We start from the raw sequence: 19778 nt of genomic DNA, 5'->3' as shown, positions 1-19778 counted from the left end.
GCACGTTTAGTCTCACGGCTTGACTCTGGACCACGGTAATGTGCATCGAGGTGAGCCTGTGCACACGATTTACCCTAATTTTGAACTGTGAATTGTTTTATTATATTTCACCTAATATATATGTTCGTTTTCATCATTCACAGCTATACTGACTGAGATCCAATAAGAATACCTTCCTATTTATAAACAAATGCAATCAATAAAAAACAAAAACCACTGAAATGGTTTCCAAACACTGCCCATGAAAGCTAAGCTGTCCTTCAACTTTAACTGACAAGAATTTAGATTTAGCCCTATTCAACATCCCTATATGATGAAAGCGAGTATAGTTGAAGAGATAAGGAATTACCAGTCACGGAAACTGAAAACAGCTCCAAAAAGACAAAAGAAACAAAAAAGCAACCACAAAGAATTGGAAAAAATGCATCTTGAATGCCTGTCAAGAAACATTTTTTGAAAGTGAATATTACATGGAGGTTGTTTAAAAAGCAGATGTTTTGAACACAGCGCTTGGTAACTATTTGCCGACTAAATAGATACACAAATGACAATGAGTACCAGCTACACCAGGTGAGTCAGTGTCCTTTTGCTTCTGCGCAGCTTCATGTCAATTAAACTTAAATGGTTTTTCTAAACATGTGACCACCAAATAAAATATTCTGTGCTTCACTCTGTAACGTGAAAAATATCTTCATGGCAGCAATCAATGACTTATTGAACTTAAGAAGCTGGTTATGTTTAGGCAATAAAGTCTACCAAACTTTGGGAACTTGGGAAGAAAGGATAGGGTAAAAAATACTACATGAAGCAGACCCTATGGTTCACTCAACTGCCATCAAAAAGTCCGTCCCCTGCTAATTTTGGAGCAGTCTCTATAAATACAGCATGTAAACGATCATGAATGGCAGAGTGAATGCTTCAGCTGTCTTTTTTTAAAGTTTATTTATTTTTGAGAGACAGCACTAGTGTGGGAGGGGCAGAGAGAGAGAGGGAGAGAGAGAATCCCAAGCAGGCTCCACGCTGTCAGCGTAGAGCCCGACCCAGGGCTCAAACTCATGAACCATGAGATCATGACCGAAATCGAGAGTTGGATGCCACCCAGGCGTCCCTTCAACTGTCTTTAGCAAAATTTCTCTAAGGTCTCAAAGACAACTATTTATGCCTGGAGACTACACATAATGATCGAAACAGGAGGAGACGTACTTAAACTCTACGGCACTCTAAATAGAATAATCACGCCGAGCATTCATTCTGTAAGCCTCCCTCATTCTTCCTCAAAATCTAAACTATTTGTGTGTGTAGGCTCTGAAATGTGAGCAGGAAAGAAAACCAGGATTCACCTTTTCGAGGTAGCAAGGCAATGGTACACCGAGTCACTCAACCCTTCCTACTCAACACGTAGAACTTGTCCACAAGGTCAGTGAAAGGGCAGAATACGATGCACTTGCGTTTACTTGACTGAATCAATAAAATGAATGAATCTTGGAAGCTGTCAAGATTCCATGTTTATGAAGACGATGAGAGGTCCTTCAGCTCTTCCTGAGAACATCATGTAACTTTAACTGTGACAGCTCAGACAACAGTTTTGCAGCAGATGGAGACTAATCCTACTTATGCTGACAGATCAGTGACTCTTATCCCTCCCGAATATTACGACTTCCAGGTAATGTCAAAGAATGTAACGGCTGCCCACGTGATAGAAGTTGTGCTTTTAATTTCTGTTCATTGAGGCCACATAATGACATAGATTTACTACCAACCCAATAAGATCTTTCAACCCATTAGTTATTATTACGAACAATTGCATCCACCTTCATCTGAAAAATTAGTACGTATTTATCCAAGGTGTATTAATTCACTCTACAGATAAGGCTTGGTTGCGAATGGTTTGAGGAGTCTTGCAGAATTTCCATGGTCCCCAAGGGTCTGTGGCCCCTTGGGGCAGACTGCCACCTGATTATCCCATCTGCCGTGGGGCTGAAGTTATAGCTGCTGGGAGACACCAGTGTGTTAGCAACCCTGCTCATCAGGATTTTCTGTCTGGTCGCCCTCCATACGCCACCTTTCTAGGGAAGGTGACAAATTTTGCTTTTACATGGACGTTTCCTCTAGCAGAAAGAGTGTCCTCGGTTCTGGCCATTCCCCCCAACATTCCCCAGGTTCTTCTCCTGGGAAGGACATAAAGACTTCACTCTCAGCCCTCCTTCACCCGGCCACATCAAGAAGGGTGCATTCACTACGTGGAGAAGGAAGGCTTCCTCCCAATCAGGTTCCCTTTAAACAGCACCAAATTCAAAGAAAAAAGAAAACAGCACAGGTCCATACTATTTGGTTCCAAAACAAGGCATCCAGCCATCTCTGGATTGTGCGCGCCTAGTCCCCTTTGCATCTGCACCCACATGAGGAAGCGTTGGGAAGGCGACACAATCGATATTCTTCATCCAGCCATCTGGGTGCCCTCTCAGGAAAGAGACGGTTGATCCCATGAAAGATCTGGCACCTGACATCTTTCCTACCATTTTCCCGGATGGGGCCTCGAGCAAAGGAAAAAACAAGTGGACCTTAGTGTGCTTTCTCCTTTACTCTCACACAATTTCCTCCCGTGTTTATTTGCATCAATGGAGCTCGTCTGTGTTCACCAGCATCAACTTGGCCTTGGAGAATCTGAATGATTTCACCTGCTCCCCAGGCTGCACCTCTTTTCTTAGGATTATTTTGTGAACAAAGGCAACTTTCCTGGTGGGATGAAGGTCGAGCAGCCAGTATCGTCATGGCAACGGCAGCTCTGGATTAGGAGTAACGCCCAGAATCCCTGCCAGGGAGCTGGACACACAGGGCTCTGGACATTGTACCCCTCATCGCCTTCGCAGCAGGGAGCGCGTTCACAAAGAGCTAGTATTTTCTCATTTATTCACAGCGGGGAAGCACAGCAATTGGGATCGCACAAACTGGTTTTGCCAAAAACACGAGACTGGGCCAAATGGCGCAGGAACAAAATGCTTCGAAAAGCCGAGCATCTTTCTCGCTCACACAGAGCGTGAACGTTTCAAAGACGGTATTAGAGGGCCGTTCTCTTGGCAAATGCTTGAAAAAGAAAAAGAAAGAGCAAACCCACTCCCCTATTCTATTAGAGCGGGATTCAGAATTAAAATAATTGAATTAAGCATTTCCACAATGCCCACAAAAGAGAGCTACCGTTATTAACAGAATAGAAAAAGCCCGTGTGGCTTATTCATTTTCTTTTATATTTGAATTCATTCTGTTCGTCATGCCACCAGGGCTTGGGCTCGGCAGAAAGACGCAAGTGCCCCTCTGCATCCTACAGCATGCTGCGGCTGGAAGGGGAGGGCCATTACTCTCCAGGGCGAGGATCAGCCTTTGAGAAGGAAAAAGGGAGGGGTCCCTGATTCCCAGATTATGTAACAACGAATGACCCGCTGAAATGACTGTGAAGGTCACCAGAGCTTGGAGCTCTCTGCGCCCCCCACCTCCATCATCCCCCACAGAGATTTGCTGGAGTCTCAGCAGGAGGGAGAGCAGGCCACGTGTGAACGGAGGGGCCGTGGCTCTGTGCCTGGCCACAAACAGGACCAGGACCTGCAGGTGGAGAGGCCGGTGCAAGGGAGGGCACACGTGGGTCTTGCATGGGCACACGGCTGTCTGTGGTCTGGGACGCGTCTGCAGAGGGGGCTCTTAGTGGCAGCGGTCTCTCGAAAGAGCAGGTGCCGGTCATCAAGAGAATGTGGCATGCGGCTTTCAGAGAACCGATGAGCAGATATATAAGCAACAGGCTCCTACTTTCCAGAGAGAGGGCAAACATTAAGCAGGGGTCAGGCCCTCAAATAGGCTAGGGTTCAAATCAGACTTTTTCTTTTTACGTTTATTTATTTTGAGCATGAGAGAGACAGCATGTGTGCAGAGTGAGCAGGGGAGGGGCAGAGAGAGAGACAGAGAGAGAGAGAGAGAGAGAATCCCAAGCAGGCTCCAGGTGTCAGCACACAGCCCGACGTGAGGCTCCGACCCATGAAACGTGAGATCGCGACCTGAGCCGAAACCAAGAGTCAGACGCTTAACCAACAGAGTCACCCAGGCACCCCAAATAGGCTAGGGTTCAAGACCAAATAAGAACTAGAATAGAAAGGGGAGTAAGCAAGCTGAATAAATCAAATACGTGCAGCTTTTTGTGTGTTTATCAGATGTCAGTCAAGTGTTATTTTATTTTATTTTTTTAATTTTTTTTTTTCAACGTTTATTTATTTTTGGGACAGAGAGAGACAGAGCATGAACGGGGGAGGGGCAGAGAGAGAGGGAGACACAGAATCGGAAACAGGCTCCAGGCTCTGAGCCATCAGCCCAGAGCCCGACGCGGGGCTCGAACTCCCGGACCGCGAGATCGTGACCTGGCTGAAGTCGGACGCTTAACCGACTGCGCCACCCAGGCGCCCCAGTCAAGTGTTATTTTAAAAAAGGAGTATCATTTCATGTCAGAACTTCAAATAAAGGCCGTAAAAGTTAAAAAACAAAAAAAGAAGAAGACAAAGAGAGAGAGAAAAGAAGCGAGGGATTGAAGAAGAGACGGCTAGAAAGAGAGGGGTCTGGTGGGCCCTGGGGCGTGGTGGCCTGCATCTGACTTTGGGACCAGTCCAAGGAGCAAACTCGGAGCCCATCCTCTAGTGGCGTCAGGCAGGCAGGCAGACGTGAAACCCACGTACGTAAACCTTTGTATCTCCCTCTGATACAGCCAGGTGGGCGAGGACTGACCAGCTCGTCCCAGTTTGCCTGAGACTTTCTCAGACTTTCCTGCATCCCAGGAATCCCCCCAGTTCTGGGCAAATGCGGACAACTGGTCACCCTACTGGCGCCTGAGTCCACTGTCCTGGGTCCTGCAGGTCCCATTACTCGTCAGTGATGTCATGAGACACCAGGACCGATGCACAGGATTGAATACCCGGAGTGCACGTTAACAGTAACGCTGCGTGCTTTCCCTTCATACTTCTGACGGATGTTTTTCAAGCTTTTACTTGTATTTAAATGAAACAGTTAAGGTTCTGACAAAGGTGTACGGCCCAGTTATTTCTAGAGGGAGTCTGGAAGTTGGGCGTGAGGAACTGGGGTGGGGGGGCTCTGTCTCTCCAGGGTTCCCCACTCGAGATGCTGTTCTTTGGGGAGGCGTCCTGAAAAATCTGCCTTATCTGCTCCAAAGCTGCAATCTCATTCCATAAGAGATATGTCACTCAGATTCCTAGCTCAATGAAAGCCATATGATGCTCCGGAATATCCTCCCATCAATATTTGTATAGGTTAAACGAGAGTCCACCGACCTGGAAAGAGTTTAGGCAGAATTTCCTTTCATGGGAGGGGCTTAAAATTTAATCACCCACTTTGGGGCGGAGGGAAGGAGCTCACTCTGGATTCAAAAGTCCATCAGGACTGTTTTTTGTGGCTGTTCTTATTGTAGCATTTTCCCCCTTTGCAGGCATTAGTTTTCTTCACGCAACATTTTACCCTTTTCGTGCAATACGGTCCCATTTTGAAAAGGTTAAAGACATGGGAACCAAGTAAACAACCCACTTAAATATAGGTCATTCGTTGAACTCAGGCTATTTGTGAAAATGTATTTAGGTAGAGTACTATTAAATTAACTCTCAGCTCCAAAGGTCCATTCTATGTTAGCTATATAAAGTGTCCTGCTATTTTTTATGCATTCGAGAATATTCTAAATTAAAGTTAACATGGCAGCATGCATATTCCAGTAATTTTTATATGCCAGTATTTTTACTGGCATATATGCTATTTTTTATGCATTCGAGAATATTCTAAATGAAAGTTAACATGGCGGCACGCATATTCCAGTAATTTTTATGTGCCATTTTTAAGGATGATGGCTTTGCTGGTACGATTGGCACCATTAGTTCTGTGTGAGGTCAAAGAATGAAGCTGGAATTCTGTGAAGGGAAAGTGGTGTATGAGTTTCCGGTGACTTTCTTTCCGATATCCTTCACTATTTTCTAGACTCACGCCTTTCCCACTCTTGACATGGGAAGTGGACTGGAGCCCCGCCTTGGGCACTGCTTGGGCCTGAATTACTTTCTCTGTAATCGAATTCCAGGAAGAGAGTTTTCAAGTCCTGAGATGGTAATTAAACACAGCATTAACAAAGACAGTACAGTAATTGGGCTGAAATTCCGCACAGCCCAGATGGGCTTCATGACAGCCAGAATCCTGGTGTGGTTCCTTCCTTGGAAGAACAAGAGTTACGTTTATAAAAATCCCCCATTGAAAGGAAATGTCATAAACAGACATTCCCAAGGCTGGAAAGTCCCTTTCTGTAGTGATATTGGCATCTGTGTGATACTTCGTTAAAATACAGATAAGATGGCAGCTATCAAGAGTTGGAAATCACTCTGGTAACTGAGGCAATCTTAACTTTAGCCTGACACTATCTAATGAGGTCTTAATCTTTTCTATTTTCTGTTTCTTATATACCTGCCTAAAGGCTTGGGATCAGAAAGCTCAAGCATTAGCTCCTGATGTTATGTAAACATGCCACCAGGGACACTGCCCACGGGTGTATTTATGCACGAATGGGCATCAATATAACATCTGGCACTTGTATTTTAGTAAGTTGTAGGTTAGCTGTGAACAAGGAGCTATACAAGCATAGCATCAAAATAGGGAAATTACAATCAAGACTTATTGGTTTTGGGGGCCAACACAGAACAACATCGCTAACGAATATGGACAAATATTCAGTTCTACGCTGTTAGAGGTTCTTTGTTAACGAGAATTGCAGCATACTCTTTTCCATGAGCATATCGCATACAAAGACAAGACGTGGAGGAGTAGGGGAGGAGCGGGAGCTTTAGGGTAAGGGCTTTTAAAATCCTTTAGAAAAAAATGCAAGCACAAGCCCAGCCACAGCTGCTACCTACGCAGTTGTACGATCTGGGTCGGTAAGCGCCAAGAGCTGTTTAACCAGCGTATTGGTTAAATAATGCTGCATAACAACCATCGATCTCAGTGGCATAAAATAATAAGCATTTGTTTACCTCACACATTTGTGACTTGGCTGAGAGACTGCTGATCTAGGTTTGGGAAGTTTTGGTAAAATAAGCCTTACTCCAAATGCTTCTCAGCCTCCTCTGGGGCCAGGAGGCGAGCCTGGGAATATTCTTCTCCTGGTGATGGCTGAAGCGCAGAGAGCAAGCCCACATCTCAAGAGCCTACTGCACCACGTCTGGTGGTAGGTAACCTGCCATTGGCCAAAGCAACTCGCATGGTCAAGGCGTGATCAAGGCCAAAGTCAAAGGGCAGGACATACATTTCACCTGCCACGAGACCAAAGCGAGTTACGCTGCCCTGCCCGATATCAATGGAACCAGGAAGTATTTTCATCCAATGGAAATGAGGGGCGGGACATGAATATTTCAAACAATAAACTACCACAATCCACCGTCACCCAGGTAACCAAAAATGTGTTGAATCACTAAACCCTACTCTGGCAATTGAAACAGTGCTATTACGATCAGCTACATTAGTTAGGTTTGGCCACCATAACAGACACCCTCAAATCTCCAAGAGCACCTAAGACACATTGAGCGGACTGTAGTTGACTGAGGAAACAGTTGGGTTTGGGCTGTATTCCAGGTAGTGGCTGTAGGTCAGCTTCTGCAGCTCTGTTCCAAGTTGTGGTTCTTCTCATTCTGAGACCACGCTGAAGGAACAATACCAGTTTGGGATATGCTGTCCTTGTGTCAGAAGGAAAGAGCCAGAGAGCTGTCAGAAATGCATGCTGCCTTTACAGCTTCTGCTCTGAACGGGTACCTGGCCACTTCTGTTCCTTGGGCCATCAAGTCAGATGGCCAAGCCTCAGTGGGGAAGTATATCTGCCTGCCTGGAGGCACTGCGGCCAGTCACACGGCCACAGGTTGGGGTGGTGTCATCCTCTTACAGAGAGAGGTGAAGAGCTGGGAACAAAAACACAGTCTATCACAAGTAGTACCGCCTCGTGATGAGAAAAGGTCACTAAGCAACAAGCCCAGCTCTCCACTACGTACCAACAGACCAAGCCTACTACTACCTAAGCCTGAGCCCACTTAAAAATACTTGCTCGCTTTCTCAGCTGTTTTGACACACATTCAGTTTTTAGGGCAATGGCCATCTCTTCAGACCAGCATTGCCATTCGATGCCTTGTTCAATCACACACGCAGTACTGGTGCGTGTCTACCGTACGAGAACGGAAAGTCGGATCGACTGGTAACTTACCAGGCGTGAGGCAAGAAACAACACACGCCAAGTGACAGGTCGGAAGTAACGTCAGACTGATGCCAAATTTAACCGCAACGTGTAAGAAGTCTGCCCGGCGTGGCCAGGGCAGGAAACAGTTCTATCACCAACATGCTCCCCGGGTCAGAGGATGGCTGTGGATGCCCCGAATGACATTAGGAGACGCTGTTGTGCCATTGCTGTGCCTGGGCTATACCTACCGTGGTCTTGCCAAGAATTTGGTTTTAATTTCTTCAAGTGTGCCTTAAACAGTGCAAAGGCACCCACGTAAGTGTCTAAGCCAACTGTCCTCCTGCATTGGCTAAGTGCCTCGTGTCCCACACTCAGCCCCTCCGCTGACCCTCTACGGGGGTCTTTGATTTCCGTTTTCTACATTGCTTCAGCTTCCTAGAAGTTCCACCCCCCTGCCTCATCTGCATTGGGTTTATATTTTTGGACTTTTCTTTTCAGTAAATAATAACTACACTGTTCATATATCCAGAGAGCCGGATGTTCTCATCACCTGTATTTCTACCTTCCAGCTGTGGCTTTAACAAAGTCAGAAGCCCGCTGGGAATTCTGGCAAATGGAAGCCTAGGGACCAGTGAGACAGAGAGCCAGAGTTTATTGGCCCATGACATGAGTAACATCCATGTGAAATATAACTGTGATGGTTTATTACACAGCCAAACCTTAGAATAACCCACCTGGTTGAATGCTGGAATTCAATCCACCCTACCTATTTCTCCCCAGTATCCCCCTTCCATTTACAAAGCCCAGGGGGTTGGTGTAATCCTAGTTTGTGGTGAATTTCAGGATCTCTTCTGTGATACAGAGCATTGTTTTAAGCTAGGTCTTTTGATCCTCATAAAACAGACCAGGATCTTTGGTGCCAGCAATGGCACGGGCTGGGGTTTGGGGGTGGCTGAGGAAGACAGCATAGCTGCCAGTCCTCCTGCGGACAATGTGCGTCAAGCAGATCCTTTCTAGTTGATTCTAGCTTCATTGCAATCAATGATGTGCACCCTTAGGATGAGGTGGGGATTGGAGAGGTCTCGGAGGATGCGGTAATTTACGTGATAATAACTTCTTCCTAAAGTCGGGATTTACTGACAAAAAGGTTCTGTGGAAAGAGAAAAGGCTATGATCCTGGGCCATGGGGGCGTCCTTGAGATTATATCCAGAGAGCAGGGATACCAGTTAAGGCAGCAAAAGGACACAGAAGGTTTGAAGTGACTATGTAAACATCAGGTTTCAAGGTGACCCGGACATTGACATGGGCAGTTAGTTATCTGAGTCACTAGAACATGAGAAATTGACAGGGTTACACAGAAACCATAACAGGACCCTGCTTTGCTTTTGGCATTGGGGCTCCAGCCAATGCACTTGAGTGCAATTCCACCACTGGCCAGTATTTCTGAGTATTATAAACTGTATCTTGCACATGGTTATGCTTTGTGGGAACATTAACATCTCTGAAACAGAAAATTGTGGTTTGGTCTATAATTTGACTGAATTCCTCTATTAGCAAGGGGTTTTAAACTGAAATGTCAATTCCTTCTCTTCTTGAAAACAATACTTTGCTTTTCTACTTACGTTGTACAATTTTAAAAGGTTGGGGATGGATAGGTTCAGTTTGAAGACATTTGTTTCAAACCTCAAAGCACCCTTTGAGAAGTGGGTGATTCCAAGAGTGAGACCAGAGACCACAAGATGAGCCTGGGAAAATGTCACCGTGCTAATGAGCAAAGCGGCATTCTGAAACTCCTAGAATATGGCAGAGGAAGCCCGGAACCAACAAAGATGAGCCTTGTCTGTCCAAAGATGGGGCGATCTAAGCACAAATCAGGATAATGACAACAACTGAGAAGGGCTGACTCATAGTAGGTTAAAACGCAGATGTTAATAATGAGGCTTAAAAATTTTTAAAAAAAACCCCACAACACACAATTCACTGATAACTTTTGCAGAATGCAGTGAACCGACTTGTTATTTTGAAAAGAAAGAATTACACGTTTCCTGCCTTTCCTGTAAGACCTGTATCTCAGAGTCACCAAATGATTGATGGGAGAAGTTAGTCTTTATGCAAGTATTCCAGCAATAAATGACATAATAACGATAACATGGGAATACTGTCACTTGCGACCTCTGATAAATTCATAAATCCAGGCAACGACGGTCAGTGGCAGCTAACATCACAAAAGAAGAAACCGGCAGACATGAGCTATCTCTTAATGGAAATGTACTAAACCAAACTTAGGAAGTAGGATTGCCAAAAGTATCAAACCCAAACTTAATTAAGCTCTAGATCTACCTAGCAACTGACAGGGAACACAAGAGACAGAGGGCCATATTAAAGGATCCCAAGGATGTAATCAACAAAATTTAGACTGCAGAAAAGTCTACAGAAACAGAAAAAAAAAAAGGAAGAAAGAAAAAAAAAAAAACCCTAGCATTCTTTATTCCCAAGGTTGCAAGGAAAAGAAAAGAACAGGAACCTATAGATTAAAGACTGAAGAGGCTTATGAGCCAATCACAATATGTAATCATCAGACAGTGGTGGCTGGGGCACTAAACTCCGCGAGAAACTCATGTCTGGCTTCGAACCTGACTTTCAAATGGAGATCATCTCACTGCTTAAAACCAGAGTTAACATGTTTTGGAAGCCACTGGATCCATCATTCACGATCCTTCCACAAGCACAACCATGTAGAGCATTGGACTACTTCCCCGGGGAAATGTCTCTACAGTGTTTGTGAATTAGAAGTGGGTCAGTGGGTCTATGGGCGCAGCGTTGAACTGGTCCCCCGAGGATGCGCAGAAGTAGCTGGGGCCTCTTAGCAGTACTCACAATAACACATCACATGCCTCGTCAAGTGGTGCCTTCTTCTGGAAGCCATCAGAACACACTGGTTTCTTTCTTTCTTTTTTTTTTTTTCTATTTTTTTAAAACCTTGATGTAGATCTGACAAATGCTTAACGCCAGGACTACGTGTGCAGTGTCTTCAGGATACTGCTGAGCGAGGAGTAAAAATACTTATTGGACTATTAAAACTGAGTGCAGATTATTATACGTTTGATCCTGTTGTGACGGCCAAGGCTAACGGGATGAGAGCAAGGTGTGAAGGCAGTGGATACTTTTTCCCTAAAAGGAATACACAGCCCAAAGGTGCTCAGAGAACCAGGATCGCTTTAACCTTAATGGTTAAAACAGATTTTTTTTCTTTTTATCTTTACCACACATTGTACGATCTGTAAACCCCCAGGTACATCATCACAATCCAGTGACAACTGGTCAACTGAAACCTTTGTAAACATGGAGGCTCCTGCTTGTTGCTGAACATAAGAGTGAAGGAAAAAGGTAGAAATCCAAATATCTCCAACCAAGTTCTGGGGGGTTGGGGAGGTGATAATAAAACCAACGAAGCCTGTTTTCTCTCAGAATGTTCTATCGAAACTGAGTGCTACCAAAAAAAAAAAAAAAAATGTTAGCAACCTAATATTCTTCAAGATTTGTATCTTCCAAAAATTCTTCCCTCACATCCCTTTATAAGAAATCTTCTGTTATTCTATATTCACTTAGTCTCTGTAGTAAAGCATTGCCATGTCTTTTTTTTTTTTTTTTTCAAAATCTTATTTATTTTTGAGAGAGAGACAGAGCATGAGAAGGGGAGGGGCAGAGAGAAGGAGACACAGAATCCAAAGCAGGCTCCGGGCTCCGAGCTGTCAGCACAGAGCCCGACACGGGGCTCAAACCCACAAACTATGAGATTATGACCCGAGCTGATGTCAGACGCTCAACTGACTGAGCCACCCGGGCGCCCACATTGCCATATCTTTTTATATATTATTCTCTAATTATTCAGGTGTGGCTTCAAATATATCTGAGGCATATCGAACCTTCCAAAGAGCAAAGAATAAGCTTTAGTCCCCACCATTTCTTTTAGTGTAATGATACAGAAGCACCCCAAAAGGCTTTGCTGGACAAAGGAAGAAGAAAAAGAAGGGAGGAAGGGAACGAGGCAAGGAGGGAGGAGTAGGCCAGCCAGCATGTGTAAGTCTAAAGGTTGAAAACTACATTCTTGCTCAAGCTCTGATTCGAAGAAACAGTATTTCCAAGACTAAATTTAAAGACAAATCTTTAGACTACACTGAATGTCAAGAAAAGATCTCTAGTTTGTGCAATTAAGATGAATGAATGATTTCATAGTACGGGGCCTACGGTAGGTAAAGGTTAATAATGTAAGTGACAAGGTGCAACTATGAAAATACGGACTAAGTGGCCAGTTGGGCTCAACCTTAATGCTGTCACAGCTTCCAAGTGTGTCTTCTCTAATGCACCTGGTGATTCTCCCCAAGGCGGTTTTTTTTCCTTTTTTAAAGCCAAACTAAAAATGATTTAGTCAGATGTTTGATAATGAGACAAATTAATTCACTCACTTGAATAATATTTGTTACTAGTAATAAATGAAATTACCTCTGAGTAATTTGGTGAGAGATACTTCCCATTGCATTTGGCAATGTTCCTCAGAATTTTTAATGCTTTATCTCCTTTCTTCCGAGTAATCAGCCAGCGAGGAGATTCAGGAACCACCCTGGCAAGAAGACTTTGTTGAGTTATGTCTAGGAATTTCAAAACCTTAACAGTTAATTAACAACCTCGCTTTCCCTCTTAAAATAGAGCTTGCAATTAGATAAAACTTTAGGAGATTCTGAGAGTTTAGAACATGCTCTTTGAAACATAGATTATCTTGGAAAGCTTATAATGGAGGGAAAACATGCTCACTTGATAATTGGATCATTGGTCATAATAAAAACAATCAATATTACATTGTTCTTGTAAGATCAGGCTACCCTAGAATACAGTGTCCTAAATTACACACATGAAAAGAACTGAAATTACACACATGAAAAGAATTCAATGGGCACTTAGGCAGTAAGTGCCTAATCAGTATGTAAACTGATTTCCCCCTATATTAAAATTAAATTAGAGAAATGATCAAAATGTATTCGCTTCAGTAAGAGTCAAATGTATACACCTGTAGCTTTCTGGTAACTTAATTTTCTGATGCTCTCAACATTTTCTTATTCCTCAGAGGATTCCTGAACAATATTAATTTGCGTAATAGAACACACAGGGAAGCAAAGCGATTTCGTTGCATTTAATTTGCATGTTGAAATATCGGCAGATAGGGTTTGTTACCTTACAGTGTTCGTGAAAATATTACAAAATAACAAAACATAACTAATACTCTGGAGTTTTGCGTTTTGGTACTTTATTAATCTATTTTAATGAGAACTATTAGTCAATTAATGACCACTCTCTATAAATTCTCAAACACTCTAGAAATTCTCAAAGCCCATGGCTATTCTGGAGATGTCAGAAAATCTCCTTAATTGCTTTCATTTTCCTGTTGGTTTAGAAAGTGCAGATTCTACATTTCTGTGGAATAAGAATAAATTCAATAATGACCAGAACCACTTTACCAGTAATAAAGGAGGAAGAGAAAGCTGGGCAGCGTTATGGCTAGCTGGATCCCTTGCCAACTGGGGATAAAGTAGGCAATTCCAGGGAGAATTATGATTCCAAGGGTGAAGAACATTTGGACTACTATCCCCACAATTCTCCTTTGCTTTGAACCTACTATTTCTGTTACTGAAGGAAAACAAACACAGAGGTTAGGGAAGCTCAAGTTGAGCTCCAAAATAAACACACAGAGACATTACATCTGTCATATCCATCGGCATTGTTAGAACACCACAGAATTCTCTCTTTCTTTTTTAATTTTTTAAAGTTTATTTATTTATGAGAGATAGAGACAGCATGAGTGGGGGAGGGGCAGAGAGAAGAGGGAGACACAGAATCCGAAGCAGGCTCCAGGCTCTGAGCTGTCAGCACAGAGCCCGACGTGGGGCTCGAACTCACAGACCGTGAGATCATGACTGGAGTCGGACGCTTAACCGACCGAGCCACCCAGGTGCCCCAAGACCACAGCATTCTTAAGGACACTAAAACTTCCATGCCTGCTGGAGCTGGGTTTTCTGCTCACTCTCTTCTCTGCCAGTTATTGGCAGGCACTGGCCACACTCATCTTACACACACAGCCTAGCACTCTTCTCGTTATACAAAAAAAATGTATCTGTTGATTTTAGGAAAGCTTAAATGATGACTATTGTATCAACACAGAAGTAAAATAAACTGGCTAGATTTCTATCACGGTATCTCTAAAGGTTTGCATATTATAGTCTCTTTAGGAGATTCTTTATGAGCATTAGACTCTACAAATGATTTTTTCAAGATCACAAGATAGTTTCTATTACATGATGGTCCTCTCCACAGACTTTCCATGTAGGTGATATCTCTTTAAAAATCAGACGGGGAATTTTATTGCTGGCATCCTTCTCCACCCAAACGAATCCATTTCTATCTGTCATTAATTCTATTCCGATCATCTTGGGATTATGCTACTTGGTTGTGCCCTAAGATCGCAGCTTTGAAAATTCACCTACACTTAGATCTCCTTAGAAATGCTTCATATGCCAAAGTTATCCCTTCTGCCCCAGCCAGCGACAGGCAACTTCCCGACACTCTCTCTCCTTCCCGGCCCATACAAAGACCTTCAGAGGGTCCTTAAGGTGGGCACCGCTTGGGGAAGGATTATCTAGCAGTGATGGAAGGGACTAGAAGCCTAAAGATCTGGAGCAATACTGTAAAAGAAGCTTTTGCCTCTCCCTGGTCACGAATCCACCGTGACCCTTAGAGGAGGTGACTGGTCTGGACATCACTGGCAACAGAGCCCAAGTAGCATCCAGGACTTTTCTCAGTAAAAGGAGCAAACAGCAAAGGGAAGTTTTTCTTTCTAGAAAGGTCAAACTTTCTGGTTACGGAAGTAACAAAGGTTCACAAATGAGCTTCTCATTTTTAGGTCCTATCTCCTTCACAGTAAAAAGCTCTCCACTTGAACACAAGGAATAGAATTAAGAAATATTTGAGAACACAGGAGTGTCGTCTCAAACTACATCCCAGAAATGCACAGAGAATGCTTTAAAAAGGTTTCAAAGAATTGCTGACATTTTTCATAAACGTCAATCTCCGAGAAGGCAAACAATAACTTGTGATAACAGTACAGCAGTTATCTGCAAGAGCGTGGTTCACCCCCGTATTTTGTGATATTCCGTATGTGGCCAGGACCTAAAAATGAGAAGTTCATTTTGCCAGAGTCAGAGTCTCACCGCAGCGACCTTCCTATTTGCAGAGATCATTCGTGTGGCAGCCGCGAAGCCTCATCATACGAGCCCGAGGAGGCTCAGCGGCCGGCACCGCCCGGACACCTGACCCTGGCCGTCAAAGAGACACGGAGCACAGCAGTGTCTTACCGATCACGTAGCAGGTCATCCACGTGCCCTTTCCAAACACACCTTGTAGGAAGCGGAAGGTCACAAACACGGGGAAATTTGGTGCGAACGCCACCACAACACCGGTGACGCCAACACCGAAGCAGGATATTAAGTAAATGACTATCCTGCCGTACCTTTTTGAGAAAGAGAGAGGAAGAAGTCACCTTTGGCATTTTCTCCGACACAGTGAAAAGCACTATCGGTAAGTGTTGTTAGAAGAGGCTTCAGGACAGAAATTTTGTTTTCAATGCTGCATTATTACTACCATGTACAGGATGGCTGAGAATTCTGCGTTTCGTTTTGCAGCAAAACCAGGCAAGTAAGGACATGTGTTCCTGAAATGGCATTACAAAACGCAAGGCACAGAATGCATTTTCGGGGGGACTGCAGTTTCCAAAAAGATGACCCTCTCTATCACATATGGTCGCCCCGGTGGCCCAGCTTTGATACCTTTCTAGCATTTTTGTGGGTGGAGTTGGAAGGAGAAAGGGAGAAAGCCCCAGGAGCAGGCTTCAGTTGTGGCTCAATCATCCACCAACTATGCGAGCTTGGGTCCATTTCTTAAGGGAACCAAGATTCAGATTTTGTTTGTTTGCTTGTTTCTCCCCTCCCTTTCTACAGTGAAGTTGTACAGGCTCAAATGCGATGCTGATGTGAAAGCTGCTTACAAACTCTAAAGTTCACGACCAGGGCGAGCTGTTCTTAAGTTTTGCATTTTAGTCTCACCATTTACGTAGCTGTTACTAAAGGCGTAGGCAAAGGGCACAGGTTACCGTCGTGGGCGATACTCTGGGATTCTGATGCTAAATGGTTCAGTGCAACTGTGCCAGATTACTGGCTGGTGAAAGTCTGTCGTCAATGACCTTTATGAGACTTGATTCAAAAACATTCTCCCATAGAAATTCCCACCAAATTCACTCATGCAGTGTCCTGCTTCGGTCAGCGGAGCAGAGACAGAAGTAGTTCTCATTTATTCAGGTTTTAAAATTCACCGTCTGTCCTTCCTACACTGTCCTCTGGTAGATTTGGGGCCTATTAAATTGTTTCTGGTCCTTTCTTTCAATGATATAAAAGCAGAGAAGGAGCCAAGATGGTTGGCCCTGTGGTGAGGCAGAATCATTCATGGGTCTGTCTTCTTCTTCAAAGCATGGAATCATCAATGAGGACAGGTGCGCTGGCCCCTGCTGGAACATAGGTAGGAAAAGCCCCCCTCCTTTAGTTGAGTTCTTTTGTTTGGGGATTATGTTTATTGACTGTGAGAGAAGAACACGAAGAAGAAGCAAAACCTAATGTTTAAATCAGGAAGAGTAACAACTAAAATGACGAAATACGTGTTGAAAACACATCACTCAATTCTAAGCCACAGCAGCTAGGAGAGAAAGTGATGTGTGGGGAGATTAAGAAAAGAAAGATGAATGGGAAGGGCTATAAGAGGAAACCATAGGAAAAAACACAGATAAAAGACAGGGAAAGAGCATCAGACACAAGGATTAAGGAGAAACTCACATGCAGAAGACGGGGGCAGGGGGCCGCAGGAGAAAAATAAGAGACAGACGAAGGAGCAGAAAAAGAAAACAAAGGTTATACTTTGAAGTCCTGATCCGGCCAAATTCAGATTGTCAACTGGCTAAAGCATTTGGGGCATTTTATTGTCTCCAATTAGCTAATTAATTGCTGTGGGCAGTTCTCCAAGAAGTACCCTTAAGCACTGTGCGCTGTGTGCTGGGTCACAGGGACCCATCAAGGCTGGGCTTAGAGTGACCAGAGCGATATCCAGCCAGACACGGTCAATGGCCAAAGCTTTCCTACCCCTGTCCTAAGGGGTATAGAAGGAATTATTAAATTACTGCATGTATTTTCATAGTTAGAATTAGGATAAAGGAATAGTTAGGCATGGATATAATAACCAACATCAATAATGTCCAAAACAGGAATGTTTGAATAGAAAAATTACTATGTTCAGTATACATACTCACCATGTCTGCCATTAATCTATATCTTTATGAATGTTAAATAATAGATACAATTCTCTTAAAGGTCTTTGGAAAAACTGTGGTTTTTTTTTTCTTGCAGAGTTTTTAACTTGTAGAATAAAATACAAGGATTTCTTTTAAAAAATATAACCGAAACATATTGGGAAGGGGCCGACTCTATGACTAAATTAATCCAGACCACAACCAGTGAGTTATGGAAGCACAGGGAATCAACTCTGTCCGCAGTGTCCAGCCAGCTATCCGTCTGTCCCATGATGAAGTTACTGCCTTGCCGGTGTTTCCGCTAACATGCTTTCAGATCCACGGGGAGTGGTCCCATCCATTTGTCATTTGTACAGTTCAAGGAGTAAGGAGACGCAGTTCAACAAGGAGAGAATTAGTCTAACCAAACAAGTGAGAATGTCACAGGTAGAGAAAATAAGATTCCCCCCCCAAGTTTAACAAAAATTGTTTCCTAATGTTAACATAAAATATTTTCATCCCCACACTTATGCATCATGTCAACGGCTGTCATATTCGTGCCTACCTGTCCGCCGCATAACCCAAGGTGAAGGCTCCGGCCAGGAAGCCCAGGTTTAGGATGGCTTGTGTGAGGTCCAGCATCCAAGCATTGACACACACGAGGTCAAACTGGGAAAACAAAGGAAACGCATGGGAGTCACGTGACCATGCTTATCCTCAAGACATCTGGTCTTCTGTCTAGATCTGTGATCGTTAAACATTTTTGCCCAAACACTCCTTACATTTTTCAAACGTTTCACATGCATATTTTTATATTGATACGTAAGGGTTTTGTTTTTGTTTTTGTTTTTTGGTCAGTTTCAATAACTGGCAAAGATGTCCCCACTGTCTCCAACAGTCTAAATACTGAAACCACCGGACACCTACCATCACCCAAGCTCCTCAGTGGTCTCAATCTGAAGTCGATCTTTTTTTCTCTTTGAATTCTTGTTTTCATTCCCACATACTTACATCCTCGTATCATAAGCAGAACATATTTTATTGTGTTTTGTGTCAGTGCGTATTGCATCGACCGTGAGGTACACAGATACTTCTGTGTGTAAAAACTATATATATAAATTGACATTTAATTACAAATTTTTCCCTGTGACAACGTCTCGAAATATTTGCATCCTTTCTGATGGGGTTATAATTACAGTTACTAGACTGCAACAGATGCAAATAGAAAATGTAGGAATCTTGAAAAAGAATTACTGCACAGGGGTAACATTTTGTTGGAAATGCGGCTCTCTGTTTCTAGAAGAATGTTAAGAAAGCCTGGGGTTTTCCAGCCAGTTCATGTCATCTGGGGAAGAAGACTGTTTATTACTAGAGTCAGTTATGGCTAAACATCAATTCTGCTCCATTTTTCATTTTTATAAATATACATGCCAGGAAAACATATGTGTATAAATAAATTATTGAGAACTGAGAGAGTTTTGTTACAGCAATGTTACTCAATTCTTCTGTCTCCCTCTCGGCTACGTGCCAAGACTCACAGAGCAATCTATCATCAAAATTAGTTTTACTTGCCTATTAACCAACATGCCCTTTTCAGTCCTATGCTCTTGCTGCAAGGAAAGAAAAGGAGACCACCACACTTACAAAAGTTGTTGAATCAAATCATTAGGCTCAGTTATTTTCTTTCCTCATGATCTTCTTCATACCAAAACCAATAGCCCAAACTGTCCCACTATTTCATTCCCCACAGTTTTTTTTAAATATGAAATTTATTGTCAGATTGGTTTCCATACAACACCCAGCACTCATCCCAACAGATGCCCTCCCCAATGCCCATCAGCCACTTTCCTCTCCCTCCCACCCCCCATCAACCCTCAGTTTATTCTCACTTTTTAAGAGTCTCTTATGGTTTGCCTCCCTCCCTCTCTAACTTTTTTCCCCCCCTTCCCCTCCCCCATGATCTTCTGTTAAGTTTCTCAGGATCCACATAAGAGTGAAAACATATGGCATCTGCCTTTCTCTGTATGGCTTATTTCACTTAGCATCACACTCTCCAGTTCCATCCACGTTGCTACAAAGGGCCATATTTCATTCTTTCTCTGCCAAGTAGTATTCCATTGTATATATAAACCACAACTTCTTTTTTTTTTTTTTAATTT

At 43.4% G+C, this 19778-nt stretch overlaps 1 protein-coding gene across 2 annotated transcripts in view; it reads right to left on the bottom strand.

Annotated features, from left to right (window-relative positions):
* The window catches only part of SLC22A3 (solute carrier family 22 member 3), a 96117-nt gene that overhangs the window by 32300 nt on the left and 44039 nt on the right, over positions 1 to 19778 (bottom strand). Inside the window, exons 2-5 of one of the 2 annotated variants that reach the window (XM_086708275.1) lie at positions 18185 to 18288; positions 15644 to 15798; positions 13754 to 13922; positions 12744 to 12861 (exon numbers count right to left, since the gene is read on the bottom strand). In XM_086708275.1, the coding sequence (XP_086564401.1) occupies positions 12744 to 12861; positions 13754 to 13922; positions 15644 to 15798; positions 18185 to 18288 (546 nt within the window). The remainder of the gene's footprint in view (positions 1 to 12743; positions 12862 to 13753; positions 13923 to 15643; positions 15799 to 18184; positions 18289 to 19778) is intronic. The other variant, XM_086708276.1, reaches the window with a different exon arrangement.

Source organism: Puma concolor, chromosome B2 (genome assembly GCF_028749965.1).
Source record: "Puma concolor isolate L17-30 chromosome B2, mPumCon1.1.hap2, whole genome shotgun sequence".
NCBI lineage: Eukaryota > Metazoa > Chordata > Mammalia > Carnivora > Felidae > Puma > Puma concolor.
The sequence above is the reverse complement of the archived record's forward strand: the minus strand, read 5'-3'. Positions and strand labels throughout refer to the sequence as shown.